The 15,405-nt window shown below is 46.1% G+C and overlaps 1 protein-coding gene across 1 annotated transcript in view; it reads left to right on the forward strand.

The window, feature by feature from the left end:
• Positions 1–11,809, forward strand: part of LOC108710103 (FH2 domain-containing protein 1) — a 28,012-nt gene extending 16,203 nt beyond the window's left edge. The window contains exons 2-12 of the mRNA XM_018250509.2: positions 4,512–5,084; positions 6,314–6,375; positions 6,604–6,706; positions 6,799–6,884; positions 7,127–7,227; positions 7,597–7,667; positions 7,804–7,911; positions 8,673–8,743; positions 9,344–9,461; positions 9,611–9,775; positions 10,259–11,809. Of these exons, the coding sequence (XP_018105998.1) occupies positions 4,608–5,084; positions 6,314–6,375; positions 6,604–6,706; positions 6,799–6,884; positions 7,127–7,227; positions 7,597–7,667; positions 7,804–7,911; positions 8,673–8,743; positions 9,344–9,461; positions 9,611–9,775; positions 10,259–11,020 (2,124 nt within the window). The 5' untranslated portion in view covers positions 4,512–4,607 and the 3' untranslated portion in view covers positions 11,021–11,809. The remainder of the gene's footprint in view (positions 1–4,511; positions 5,085–6,313; positions 6,376–6,603; positions 6,707–6,798; positions 6,885–7,126; positions 7,228–7,596; positions 7,668–7,803; positions 7,912–8,672; positions 8,744–9,343; positions 9,462–9,610; positions 9,776–10,258) is intronic.
• The last annotated feature ends 3,596 nt before the right edge of the window (positions 11,810–15,405 follow it).

Consider the following 15,405-nt stretch of genomic DNA (forward strand, 5'->3'; position numbering starts at 1 on the left):
TGGTCCTGTGGTGTCAGGGCCCGCAGGCTCCGCTAGGATTTGCAGACCAAGAAGGAAACAGGAAGTCCAACACGTTTCGTTGTAACAAAAGGGTTCAAGAAGAAGAGTAGTCAACGTCCAGGCTGAAGGGTCAATCCAGGCATCAAGGTTCTAGTCGATATAACAGGCCAAAGTCAATAACATGAATCAAGGTCAATAATAGAAGTCACACCCAGGAACACAATGAGTTGAACCTATAATTGGGCAAGGTCTGTAAGGTTCTGGCATCTTTTATAGGCAGATTTTCACTCCAAACAAGTGTGATGACTTCATGCATCACATGCTGACTCTACGCACATTTTGACACGTTGGCATCGGAATGTGCCATGTGGGAGTCCTGGGCACCGCCATCTTGCCTATGGCATCGGCATGGATGGTGAGTATTCATTACAGTACCCCCTTCCTTCTGGGGGGCCTCAGGACCACCATGATTAGGTTTTGAAAGGAATAATTTGTGGTACAGGAGCATGAATATCAAATTTCTTAACCCAGGAACATTCATCAGGACCAAACCCTCTCCATTCAACCAAATACTGTAAGGAACCTCTGGAAAAACAGGAATCCAAATTTCTTCTTACTTTGAACTCCTGATGACCATCCAGAAGTATCGGTGTGGGGTGAGGAGAAGAAGAAGAAGAAGAAGAATCCTCTGAGATCAATGCTGGGATACATGAAAAACATCCGCATCTCGGGAGGTAGTTGAAGGCAAACTGATACTGGATTGATAATCTAAATTATGGAATAAGGGCCGATGAATTTGGGACCTAGCTTCGGAGTTGGAACTTTGAGATGAATATTCCTGGTGGAAAGCCAAACCCTATCTCCGATGGCATACTGAGGAGTAGGGGCACGTTTCTTGTCAGCAAAATTTTTTTATGAGATAGAACTTTTCACTAAGTTGGACTTTGTAGCATGCCAGACAGCCGACATATGAGCGACTTGGTCATTAGCTGCAGGTACATTAGTGAGAAGCAGGTCTTGAGGGAAAGCCAGTGGATGTTGACCATAAACACAGAAGAAGGGAGATCTTTCAGAAGAGGCATGCAGGGCATTGTTGTGAGAGAATTCTGCTCAAGGATGTAGGTCAGCCCAATCGTTTTGACACCTCAAAAATTGTTCAAGTGCTTGATTAACTCGTTCTGCAGCACCGTTAGACTGAGGATGGTAAGCAGAAGAAAACTGAAGAGAAATATTAAGGGCTTTGCACAAAGCTCTCCAAAACTTGGAAACAAATTGGGAACCTCTATCGGACGCAATTTCAGCCAGAAATCCATGGAGACTAAAAATATGCTGAATGAATATCTCTATCCACCACCACCCAAATGACCATGTGTCCCAAGGAGACCAGTAGATCCACTGCCATGACTAAATTAGTCCAGGGTAGAGAGGGAATGGGTAGTGGCTGGAGTAACCCTTTGGGGGGAGAATGTCCAGATTTAGATGCAGCACATACATTACACGAAGACACAAAGTCCTTAACATCCTTCCAAATGGAGGGCCACCAGAGAAGACGAGATAAAAGGTCTGTCGTCTTTCTGGCACCAGGATGACCAGCTTGCTTGGAGTTATGAGACTGACAAAGAACGGTGTGACTGAGATCTACAGGTACAAAAGCTACCCCCAAGGGTGTATTCGAGGGTGCTGCAGACTGGGCTAACAAGATCTGTGAAGCCATGGAGGGGAACAAGGCAGCCACAATTTTGGCTGGCGGAACAATAGGATCAGTGTCCTGAATACAAGGATCTTCCACAATGAAGCTTCTAAAAAGTGCGTCTGTCTTCTTATTTCTGGAACCATGGCAGAAAGTTATAATGAAATAATAAATCTCTATATGATTTTGTGCTAGTAGGGAGAGGCCACTCTTGGATCGTGGAGACTTTGGCAGGATACATCTCAAATCCTTTTTGGGAGATGATATACCCATACAGTATGGGTATACCCATGGCATGCGGTGCATTCTTCCTCAACCGAGAGAAAACTTCACAGACTTGGAGTCGATGTTCTGCCAGAGTCTTAGAAAAGATTGGAATGCCGTCCAAGTGTACTACAACACATTGGCACAGAAGATTTTAAAAAACATCGTTAACAAACGCCTGGAAAAACTGCAGGCGCGTTACAGAGCCCAAACGGCATGATGAAGTATTCATAGTGACCGTCTCGAGTAGATATCAGTTTTCCACTCATGGCCCTCACGGATGTGGATCAGGTTATAGGCTCCGCGTAGATCCAACTTTGTGAAGATGCTGGCTCCCTTACGTTGGTCGAACAATTCCGAGATGAGAGGAAGGGGATAAAGATTCTTGGATGTAATTTTGTTCAAGCCTGATAGTCTATGCAAGGTTGTAGACTGCCATCCTGCTCCAGCAGGGGCAGATGAAGGACGAATGAATCCCCTCTGAAGGTTCTCCTGGATATACTCCTTCAAAGCTTTTGTTTCTGGGAGAGGGGGATAAGTATGACCCAAGGTGGCATGGTGCCAGGAAGTAACTCAATGGGGCAATTGTACAACCAGTGTGGGGGGTGAGACTCTGCAAATTTCTTGTTGAACACATCCAAAAAGCTTTGATAAGCTGAAGGAAGAGAGCGAAGTGCTAGAGTAGCAGCGGTCATCTTCAAAAGAATGTTGGAAGACAGACTGTTATATTGACAGAAGGAACTCTAATGGGATATTTGTGCTTCCGACCAATCGATAACTGGATTGTGGAGTCGCAGCCAAGGTAACCCCAAAACTATTGGTGTGGAGGGACAGTCAATGGTGAGGAAATACAAATTCTCCTTGTAAATAGTGCCAACTTGAAAGTGTAAGTCCAATGATGACTTGAAAATGAAAGCTGTGGAAAAAGGTCTATCATCGATAGCCAGAACTCTTATTAGAGTACAGGCAAGGCTTGCAGGGGTATGGCATGGTGCACAGCAAAAGTTTGATCCATGAAGTTTCCTGCAGCTCCGGAGTCTAGGAAGGCTTGTACATGGATGTCTCTTGAAGCAACTTGAAGCTGTACGGGAAGCAGAAGTCTGTGAGAAGTTTGTTGGGGAAAAGGATCGCTTCCGCCCAGGTGAGTATCCCCAAACTTACCTAGGTGTTGGAGTTTCCCTGTTTAGCAGGACAAGTGTAAACAAAATGGGCTTTGCCCCCCGCAGTACAGGCATAACCCGGCAGCACGTCTTTGCTGTTTCTCATGTTTGGAGAGTCGAGCTCCCCCTATTTGCACAGGCTCTTCAGATAAAGCCAGAGAAGAGATATCAGATGTGCTGGGAATAATGGGTTTCTGGAAACGCGGGGCCAGCATGGATTGGAATTTCCTAGTCCTATCTTTGACTGATGTTCTCAAAGCCGAGTATCCACCTTTATTGCTAGTGCAATGAGGTCATAAAATTGAGTAGGTAGAACTCGAGAGACCAAATCGTCCTTTAGCTGAGTAGATAACCCATGATAGAATAGATGGTAGGCTTCATTATTCTTTATTATATTTCAGCTGCTAGCGTGCAGAAATCAATAGCATATTTGCTAGCGCTCCGATTCCCTTGGCGAATCTGTCGAGATGAAGCCGATGTATCCCGACCTGGAGCGTCCCATATGGTCAGAAAGCATCATGAGTCAAAGGAGAGTCTTTTTCCCATGGGGAGATTCCCATTCTAGAGCTTTCCCTTCCAGACGAGTAATCACATACCCCACCTTGGCTCTCTCCAACACACACTGCACAGGTTGCAATTCAATTTGGATTTGGCATAGATTGACAAATCCTCGGCAAGCCTGTGGGTCTCCTCTGTAAAGAGGGGGTGCTCTTTTTGTCATATATCCTGGTTTGTTGCTCCCTAAAGCTGGGTGTCTGGGGCTGGTGCACTTGGACCACATCTACTATCTGGTGAGCTATCTACATTATATTCTGGAGCACCTTATTTCTCTTACCATTGTGAATCTAACAGTAAATATATGATGTGCCTTTCCAGCCTTTCATTTGTATTTTGCATGATGAAGGGGCCTGTGGGTTCCAAAAGCTTGCAATTGTTACTTATTCAGTTAGCCAATAAAAGGTATCACCAAACTTTACATTTTCTGCATTGTGATTCTATTAATGGTACCCACCTTGTTTCTTCTGCCTGTAGATGTTGGTGGCCTTCAAATGAGTGGAACTTGACCCTATGGGATTTTCTAAGTGGATCGATATCTGGGTGCTTTTTTTTTTCTTACTAGATATTGGGTTGGGCAGGTTGTTGGGGAAGACACCATACATGGGCCAATAAGCTGTCAAGATGTGCTGGAAGGGCTCCCAGATGTCTATATTGGCCGTTGTATGATCATCTTCCTGCAATGCTGGTAGCTCTATGTTTGTGGGTATATGTAATGCTTGGGTTGTTGTATTTTGTTTATAGCGATTATAGTGTTCTTGTAAGGGACGGTAGGGCTATTTCTGTGAGGAATTGATTTTGTAACATTTGTGTATTGACTGTCTTCCCTTCTTGTTCTTTAGGTTGGAAGAAACTCCTTCTGGGAATGTTCTAATCTACCCCTTTCCCCGCTATTGGCACAACCAAAGAATTGTAAAATCCATTTTGCCCAAGGGTAGATGGATGAGACTGGTTCTGTTGCCATGGTAACTAGTATGAACTCTTCTCTACCATGTCCTCCACCTTGTCCACCACCTTGCCCACCACCTCCTCCTGCAGGGTTCTCTTTCCCACCGCCACCACCTCCTCCACTGACTAAATTCCATGGTCCTCCTCCTCCTCCTCCCCCACCATCAGGGGAGTTATCATTGTCCCCTAAGTCCTCTGGGGGTACAACTCTGCCACGTCCTCCATCAGCTCCTGAGCGGCTTGGAGACCATCGTAGATCCAAATTGCGCAACTTCAACTGGGATGCAATACCTGCTGAGCGTGTGATGAAGGGACGCAATCTATGGACATCTGGGTCACAACAGCCAAATCTTCAGATCGATGTCTCACACATGGACGAGCTCTTTGCTCAGAGAGATGAGCCACGTAAAGCGCGATTAAGTGCAAGGTTCAGGCCACGACACCAACAGGCTGACCATGAACCAGAGGTGAGAAAATGCAGTTCATTTGGTGGAATGTTACGGCTTTCTCCATAAAATAAACATATGCTATTGGGTTCTGAGTGGTTTCTAGGGCCACTGCAGCTTGCCAATGGAAGCAATTTGTTTTCTAGATAATCCAAATAAAATTTATTGCAGCAGAGCCTGCCTACGGTGTGCTCCATTCTACACTATTTTGAATCATTTGTTTTCTAGACCAGGAAGCAGCCTATTTGGGAACCCTATAAACTCTATCATTGCAGATGATTTTGGTGGGAATAATGATGTCATTATGGAACAGTGCACCACAGGACAACATGTCAAACTATTCATTTCACTGCAGGAAAGATTGTTACGTGGCTTAACTCAATGAGACCTGGTGAATCATCCTAATGTCTAGATAAAGTTTGCTCCATCCGTATGGATCTCAGAGTGCCCCAGATCTTCCTGGTAGGGAGGGCCAACCTAAACAAATGTTCCTTTCTAATAATGTGTTGGGCATGCTGTTATCTCATTTACCCAGAATGCCAAGGTGTTGCAGGCATCCCATTTATTTCCGAAATGCTGACTGCCCTTCTCCCCACAATCTAATAATGGTTGGTCCTGATTTTGGGTCAGACTAGGGTATTATTGTCAGGGAATTGGTAGACCTGTGCAGGTTTCATCTTTATGTTCAGAGTCTTGAGAAATAGGTCTTGGCCTGCAAAGATGCAGGCTCTGTGTGGTTCTTCTGCCCCATAACAGCTGGTTTATATCCAATTTCCTGCACTTTTAGATCCCAACTATATAATCCAATAGGGGCAATAGTCTTTGTATAGGGAGTATCTTTAGAGCTGCTAAGTTATTCATGCTGCATTGTGTTTGGCCACCTGGTCACTATATGATGATGGTCCAGTTGTTCTGGCCTAATGTAACTAGTTTAAACCCTGCTGTGTGATTGAGCCCTAAACGTATAAAACATGCAAGTTATTTGGAATTTAGTATGTTAAAGGCACTTACAGTACTAACATTTGAGAAGGTTCTTTGAAAAAAGTGTCCCTTCTATTTTACCTTCTGTTCACTCTGTCCTTTTGATGTCAGGGATTCTAGAGAAGCAGCACACAGATGTTTCTGGAGGCAGTGGCCTCCCTTAGATCATTGTTATGGATTTTGAGAATGAGAAGGTTCAAAGGAGCCTGGGACATTTCTTTGGGGTTTCTGTCTGAAGATGCATAACAAGCTCTACCCATCACATCTAGGTGTCCCTTCTGGATTCTAAGAAGATCATGAACCTGGGAATATTCCTGAAGCAATTCAAGAGGTAAGTGCACCAAATGGGAGGCCATGACACATAAAAACCAAAATGCTGACAATTTTGTGTGATGAAAAAGACACATGTTTAGCGCTTCACTAGACTTCCATGTTGTTTCCTTGTCTGTAGACTCTTGCCTCCCCCCCCATTCTTGTTCAGAATCCTCCTCCTTTACAATCTAATGTCTCTGAAACATTTTTGTGTCACTTTTCCTTCCCATGTTCCCTTTCTGACTAGGCCGGTACATGTGATGATTGAGGATATAAAGAGAGGTGTGGGATCTAATTTTGGAGCTGAGAAGTTGAGAGAACTTCTAAAACTACTTCCTGAGAAAGACGAGGTAAGTGGGAGAGAAAAAGGATTGACCTCGTTCATTTGGGGTTTAACTCCATGTCTGATATGTACATTATCTTCTCCTTTTCACGCCTCAAGGTGAAGAGACTAAGAGCTTTCAAAGGGGACCGAAGCAACTTGTCTGAACCAGAACTCTTCATGATACTTCTAGTCGAGGTGCCCAGGTCAGAAGATTCATTTCACACATGATCTCCCACCTATTGGCAATGGAGATAATTATTCATTTGTTTTTAAATAAAGTTGGGATTTTCAGGAAACAATGACAAGTGCTGCCAATTACAGATGATATATACGGAGATGTATGGGCTACAGCATTGTCCTCCACCAACAGAATCAGATTAACCCTTTCTTCAAATGACTTAAACATGAAAAATATCTATTATGTTCTTGCTTTCTTTGCTTTTAGTTGTTCCCAGAGGCTGCAAGTGATGATCCTCAAGGAAGAATTCTTTCCTCAACTGAACTCTATGAAACAGGCAGTGGAAATCCAGACGGCAGCAGCCACTGGTAAGAATGGGCTCAGGGATTGTCTAGAACCCTTTTACACTGGCCGAAACCAGAGATCTGGTGTTGAATGACAGGTAACACGTGGCTTGTGGGCATGGGTGGAGTGGAAGGTGCTAATGATGGAATCATGAGGGCTGACATGAGGGAGTTGGGGTTAAGGAACAGATTGGCAGATGGGGGCAACAGAGGAGCTGACAGGGGAGGGAGTGGTTGGAACTGCCAGAAAGGGCCCGAGGAGATGGCAGGGATGGACAATAAGATTGGGTTGAGGAGAGCGTTAGAGGGGTGTTGGTTGAGGAGCAGGTAGAGAAGCCTGTAGAGCAAGGGGCTAATTAATTTCAACCTGACCTACTCTATGTTCTGTTCCAGAGCTGGTGGCGTGTGACGAGCTACACACGGTCATTCATCTGGTGCTGAAAGCTGGCAATTATATGAATGCGGTGAGTTCATCCCCAACTACAGAAGTAGCCCTAACCCTTGGTATACTCTCTGCTGTCTGATCACCTATACTCATCCCTCACAGACCCACTATATTCTCGTCACTCATTCACTGACCATTCCCCTGATCTCTAATAGGGCGGCTATGCCGGGAGTGCTCTGGGCTTTCGGATGGGCTCCCTGCTCAAACTGGCCGACACCAAAGCCAACAAACCCGGAGTCAACCTCATGCACTTTGTTGCAAAGGTAAGAAATGCTGGAAATGGCGGAGAGATGGGGGGGAGCAGACCATGTAGAAGATATGGGGGAGCAGAGGGCTAATTTTTGGTTTAACTATAACAATTATAAGGTAGGAACAAGCCCAGGCAGCAATTACTGCAAAGTGCATCTATTTCCATATTTACCTGACATGTTTTGGGTGTCAAACCCTTTATCAAGTGTGATGTAACACTACCTGTTTGCCTGTGTATGGGCAGTTGGCTAAATGTTCAAGCCATGCTATTTTGGCTATGTACCGTATATTTATATATATATAATATATATATTATAGCTTTATAATAATCCCCCTCCTGATGAGTCCAGTTCCAGGGTTGGGGGAGGAGCAAATCTGTGATTGGTGCAGGTCGGTGGCCACATGTGCTGATTGAGGGGTGGCACCACACTGAGATATAGCCACACCCACTGCAGCTTTTGAGTATTTACAATTGGACCGTTACATATGTTTTTGGAGTATTTTTTTGTTTTTGGGAAATCATCTAAAGGCCCAAAGGCAGGGAAATCAATGCACTTCTATGAATTATAAGGGATTTCCTCAACAAATGGGAATTGAATGGCCACGCGGGATGTTGTGCAGGCAGTTCCAGAATATTTGACTCTGGGGTTTTTGCTTGGGGCATCTCAACCATCTTTGTTAGGGGCAGGGGCAGACTTTCTGAAAAGCAGCAGGTTTTCCTCTCAATCACTATTTGTTGCCCCTGCCTATTGCCCCTGTTTCTTCTCTTGGGCAGGAAGCCGAGAGGAACAGCCGCTCCCTCCTGACGTTCCCAGACAAGTTGGCGCATATCAGCCAAGCGTCCCGGTAAGTGGGGATCCTGGGCCCAGACACTGGCACGTTGCTCCTTTATTTCAACCCAATGACCCCCCCCCCATGTTCCCCTTCCTGCTCCCCCCCACTTCCATAGTTAGTTTGACTGGAGAAAAGCACAACTCCATCCCTAAATTTAGCTCTTCCAAATGTCCCATAGTCCATATATATATATTTATATATAGATCTCTTGTGACTCTGCTAGTTGCCATTAAATATGGGGGGTCACTGATTTGCAAATGGTCCCCAGCAATTCTAATCACATACCTGGGCCTGTGCTCCTGTCTGGGGTATTTCTGATCGAGCACCGTGGATCGTTTGCTGCTGCTTCTTTCATCAGTGGCCCCGGGGCCGGAGATTGGCACCAGTTGTGAAGAAGCGGATCCCTCTGTGGCGCTTGCTCAAAAGTACCCCAGACTTGGCACCAAAAGCCTGGGGAATTGGGTAAGTGATCCCAAAACCTTGCCCCCTGCAGCCTCTTACACTCATCCTATGGTTTCCACTAACTTAGTCCCCTTCATTCCTCCCCCCACCATATCCCTGACCCCCTATCGATTCCCTTCCGGTTCTAACAATGTTGTCTTTGCCCCCAAGTATCAATTCACAGGAGATAGAAAGTGACTTGGAGAACCTGACAAAGAAGTTGAGCAGCACAAGGGAGGCTCTCCGAGAGCAGTCAGACCTCAAGAGTTCCATGGGACCCTTCCTGAAGGTGAGGAGATGTTTGGGTGGAGAAGAACCCAATTTGTTCAGCAGTGGTAATGTCTTATTGGGCCCACTGAAAGGTGGCACATGGAGCCTATGAGTGTAAATATGTCAGAAGGTTCATTGTGGGTTCTGACTGCCGTACTCTTCTTTCAGCTTGCTGAGGCCGAGCTCCGTGAGGTTCTGAACTCTCTGCAGAAACTGCGAGATAAGCGCCGGGAACTCATGGAGTTTTTCTGCGAGGATGAGTCTGCTTTCAGGATGGAGGAGATGTGTTTGGTATTCAGCACTTTCTGTGCCCGATTCCTTTCCGCTGTGCAGGTGGGTCCTGTTGGGCATCAACTTCTCAGGTGTCACACAAACCCAACAGTTGCTCATTTAAGTTTCAGAAAGATACACAGGGAGGGAAATTAGGAGAATAAGCTGCTGCAGTGACCCTTTTGCACCATGATTAATTTGGAGGCTTATTTTGTACAAAGTGGCCCTCCCTAAAGCTCTTGTCATGATCCTTTCCTGAAGTTCTCTGTCCCATGAGACCCAAACAAAGTGAGGTTCCTCTAATTCCCTCTGGGGGATCTAGGAACATATACATTGTATATTATTCTTATTATTATTATTAATGAGTATAAGTGAAGGGTATGAATTACTCCTCCAGAAATCTAAAATACCTTTGTGCCCTTTATTCCTCAAATTTGTCTCCCAGAGGTCACTCCTTTCATGCGTAGCTCATGCTGAACTGTTTTTGGCTATATGACCCCAATGATCAGTTGTGTGAGTATTGATGGGGTGTCCCCTTTATTGCAGGAGAACCAGGAGCGAGAGAAGGCAGAACACCGCAAGGAGCGTCTGGAAAAGCGCCGATCCATTGCCAGCTGCTCCACCCTTGACAAGGACCTTCAGGATGTGGAATTAGAATTCCTGCTGCTCCGAATCCCCCGCAGGGGGCGCTCAGTGAGGAAGCCACGGCCACTTCCACGCACCCACTCTATAGACACCCTCCATCTCTCCCCATCCATTGTGGAAGAACCCGGTGACTACAGATCCAGAGTCCTCTCTTCAGACATCATTACAGAGGAGGAAGACCCCACAGCCACCCCCCGATCTGATACCAAGCAAGGACTCAGGCGAAAAGTCAGCTCTGGGGGTGATGAGCTTCAGGAAACACCAGGCAAGATTAACCGAAGGCACACACTCTCTTCTATCCCCTACAGGGGCAGTGACGGGGCACAGAACTCCCAAAATACTTCTCCCAATGTACAATGTAAAATAAATTCTGTACCCCCTGATGAAGCATCAGAAGTGGCTCCAATTTCATCTCCACACACCCCCAAAAATGCCCCCCTTATACATACTCCAAAGTCTTCCCAAAAAGACCAGTCCTCTCCAAAATCAGAATCCCCCAACTCTCTCCGCCGGGGGGGCTTTTTCCAAAAGAAGGGGAGCATACGGAGTCCTGAGCCCTCTCACCATTCTCTTGGGGAGGATCCTCAAAAGGGGGGCAGTGAAGCCTCTGCACTTACCACATTCTTCAGGCGTTTTGACAATGTTCGTCGTTCTCCCAAATAATTGACCATAGGAGGTTATTGTACATCATGGAGAGCGTGGAGACCCGGTGGGACCAGTGTGCGTCTCGCACGTTCTAGAGACAGTGGGGGGTTTGCAGCACTTGGGTAATAAAGACAACTGGGGGTTGAGAAGAGTCTTCTAAGTCTATAAGGCTGAGAGCAAGAAGGGACAGAAGTGCCAGTTGGGCATGAAGGACACAGTATTGGAGGATCACAGGTGGGCACATAAGTGTAACCCCTCCAGTCATTGGGAAGTCCTCCTGTTTCTCCTGATCTCAGAACCATTGGCAGATGTTTGTACTGTCTATGGAACTTCTGACATTGCCCCTCTTTATTGTACAGGGGAAGGTCATGGCCTGGAACTTACAGGGGACAAATTAAATATTGTGTATTATTAATATTATTTCTGGGGGTGTTGGAAGGATTCAAGACAATGAGTCTGAATGGATTTCCCTCACCTGGAGGACGTCTGACTTAAATGGACCCTAATGGTACTTCTATAGAGACATAAGCACTTTCCTAGGGACCCAATGGAGGGCAGAAGTTTTATTTATAGGGGGAACTGTATATAGGGTGGGGCTTTTATAGATTCGCTGGTTGCCTTGCTTATTGGCACCTCATTCTGTCACCTGGATAATGTTACTGAGTGTTTAGCTGAGCTTGGCCAGTCTGTGTATCTGAGTGTGAGTGTGAGTGTAGGTGGCAGTGCTTCTTGGTGGCAGGTGACTTGCTTATTTTTAAGACTGAAAATGATTAATGGAACTTGTAATAAAAGGGATTTTTGTGGTGACCCCTGTGCATTTATTCATGGCAGTGAGATTCCCAGAGAGAGAGGTTGGATAGGTCTCGGCCAATCAGAGTGCTACTGCTCCATTGGACACTGCCTTATTAGGGTGCTCTTTGATCTACAACTGAACCCCTGGAGACATTGCTACTTGTAGTGCACCCCATGAATGCTCCAATCAATCAATCTGGTTGAACGGCCCCCAGGTTATTATTAAATAGACAAAAATTGAATTGCACAACAAGGTAAGTGTTGGGATGAGATCTACACGGAACCCACAGAATTTAGGGAAGATATTTCAGGTCGGTCGTTACCCTCCAAATGTCACAGCTCTGACCTCCAGGACAATAATGGGCATTTCAGGGAGACTGAGAAATGTAAAGGTGGTAAAATCTTCATTCTCCCAGGCAGGCCCAGGTGACCCCCTTCTTGAATAACCCCAATTACAAATGGACTCCAGAGTGTATTCTCCCTAAAGTTTCTTACCCCCTGCCATTGGTTCCTTCTCTTTAATTCCAAGTCCCACCCAACCTCTGCAGAGGCTCCAGTCCATGTAACATCACACAGGAGGGGATCCTTCCATCTGGGGAACACTGAGGTGATGACTCTGGGGGTTTCACTGGGGTGGGGTATCCCCTTTCTCCATTCCAAGAGCCGACTGTTCTGCTAGTGACTGTCACCTTCCTATTGCCAACTGCCCCCAGGTGTGGTTCCTGCCCACTTGGACTGGATTTTGTGCAACTCTCTGCCTTAAATGCTTTCTGCCCATTATTTCTTTTTCCTGGGCAGACCGACCAGACTTGGGCACCCCAATAGTCTCTGCTAAATGTATATCTCTGCTCCTCTCCAAGCAGCCCCTCCATTGGGGATTGGACTAGAACATTATCTGATCCAGTCTGGAAAAGTCCAGTTGCTTTAGCCGCAATTCTGCTGGATGGCTCATAAATGGTTGGACTGTAGGACAAACCCGCGGCAATATTCTGAGACTGCAAAATTCTTTTATTGGGGGGTGAATATCCAAAATCACACTACATGTTTCGGGCAAGGTCCTTTATCAAGTGTAGTTCTACACTCACTGGATTTAGTTCTACTGGGTGTCACTGTACCCTGGAGATAGACTGTATATAATGTCCCCTTGAGATACGGACCGTATGTACCGCACTGTAGAGACACGGACTGTATATACTGTACCCTAGAAATACAGACTGTATACCGCACCCTATAGATACAGACTTTATATAATGTACCCTATAGATATTGACTTTATATACTGTACCCTAGAGATAGACTGTATATACCGCACCCTATAGATACTGACTTTATATACTGTACCCTATAGATATTAACTTTATATACCGTACCCTAGAGATACAGACTGTATATATTGTGTGGAGACCTCAGCTATGGTCTCAAGTAGGGTTGCCACCTTTCAAAAAGATTTCCACCGGCCATGGTGGGGGCGGGAAGAAAGGTGTCGTGTTGTGACTTCGGAGGGGGCGATTGGACAGACACTGGGAAAAAAAGGTACGTTTTCAGCAGATTGGGGGCAGGCCAAGGGCTTTTGATAGGGGTATTACAGATTTATCGGCAGCTACATTGCTGGTAAATTTGTAATACCGGCCCCGGTCTTGGCAGGTGTTTTACAGGCTAGGGTGGTAAAATACAGGCCGGGTGGCAACCCTAGTCTCAAGCAATTAACAGACGATATCTGTATATAAATCACTCCAGGAGACAATGGGTTAAGGGGGAGAGGCTGGTGGTTACCTTGTAGTATCTGCTACAGGTCACTTACACCCACCTGCTTGAACAATGGAAGGCAGGACTCCTCCTACACCTGGGGGAGTAAAGAGGAAGAGCAGCCAATGGAATGATAGCAAGGGGGTGGGGTCTTAAGCCCAGGGGATTTCCAAACTGGACACAGAGGACCTGGGCGAGGCAGTTGTTACAGACGTTGTTGTTGTTGTTGTTGGACATAGTGGCTGTGGTGCTACGTCTGACCAAAGTATTGGCCACCCGGGGACGGAGAGATTCCTTTTGGATTCCTAACTGCACTGTGGGGGGTTGGTACTTGGTCCATGTTGGATATGTTGGTGGTCCTATGTGGAACATTACTCCAGTTGAGGAGAATTACCAGCCAGTTACCCGTGGATTTACTCACATCAGGAATTTCCCAGCATGGAGAGAGAGTTCCATTTGGTTGTTCTATTGTAATTGTATCGTAATAAAATCACTGAAACCAACTGGTGAACATTTGTGGCCTTGTCATACGTCACGTCACACACTGTGGCCCCAACTTGAACTGAGCAGGACATTTTATAACATACTAATGGTTTAAGCTGAATTGCCTCTTAAATATAGATTTGCACATGAATATTTGTCCCTGTTGTGTCAATGTGATCTTTTTGGGTGTCACCAGCCGTATATCTGGCAATTTACCCCTGATTTTGGCATTTTCATGAAATAATCGGGTCTGTGTTCCCCCGGCGCAAGGGTCAATGTCAAGTTGAATACAGAGTCATATTTCTTTCTCTGAGGGTCACTTCTACCTGTGGCCACTAGACGGGGGCCTAGAGATGGGGTATAAACCATTATCAGTTGCAATTCAATACAGGGGCCTCTAGAGGGGACTAAGGAGTAGGACAACATTTTAGTAAATTCTAGGAATTCCCCAGCGTTGGGGGGGGGCTAGTAGTGTCAAGTTAGACAGGGCACAGTGTCCTGGCAAGTAGCCCACCAGTCAGTGACACAGAGACCCTGGGGTAACTATGAGCCCTGGGGGTGTTCAGCAAGAGGCAATGGAGAGACCTGGGTTATGTCCTGTACTGGGGAGAGAAGGGAATGACTGGGAATCCCTGAGAGGCTTCTGTGTGAAATGCCAAAGTGACTGGTACGTTACAGGGAACATTGGGCTATTGGTCTGGAATGAGCAGTAAGTGTCTATTCACTGTAAGAGCCCCATGAATACACAGTGCTGTACAGTCTTACTGAGAAGCAAAGTCCCCGCAGGGAGGAGAAGTCTAATAAAGTGTAAGACTATGGGAAAATGGGGCTCCCAAAACCAATAATTGGATCTCTCTCTCTCAGGCATGAGCCGTCAAATATGTTAGCGGCCAGGGAGTAGTTTAACTACATCTCTCAGCACAGCAACAGATTCATTTAACTTGATCCACAAGGCAGTCGCCAATATTAATGCAGGAACATGTGCTGAGGCCTAGACTCACCGTACAACATAAATCACAGTAATAGGATTAGCTTAATACGCATGGGTCACCCCCAGCTTTCTGGATTTTCCTTTAAGTGGAACCTACTTTTACTACTTAGTCCCTAAACTTCTACACGTAATCCTTACTCTTCACTCCCGGGGCTCTAATCCTACTTACTCTCCTCGGTGGAGCTTCAGACTTCTCAACTAAAGGTGGCCATACACGGATAGATCCGCTCGTTTGGCGATGTCGCCAAACGAGCGGATCTCCCTCCGATATGCCCACCTTGAGGTGGGCAATATCGGGCTGATCCGATCGTGGGCCCTAGGGCCCAACGATCGGATCCTAGCGTTCGCCAAACGGGCGGTCGGATCGCGGGACTGCATCAACGAACAGATG

The sequence above is a fragment of the Xenopus laevis genome, chromosome 2S (genome assembly GCF_017654675.1).
Source record: "Xenopus laevis strain J_2021 chromosome 2S, Xenopus_laevis_v10.1, whole genome shotgun sequence".
Classification (NCBI taxonomy): domain Eukaryota; kingdom Metazoa; phylum Chordata; class Amphibia; order Anura; family Pipidae; genus Xenopus; species Xenopus laevis.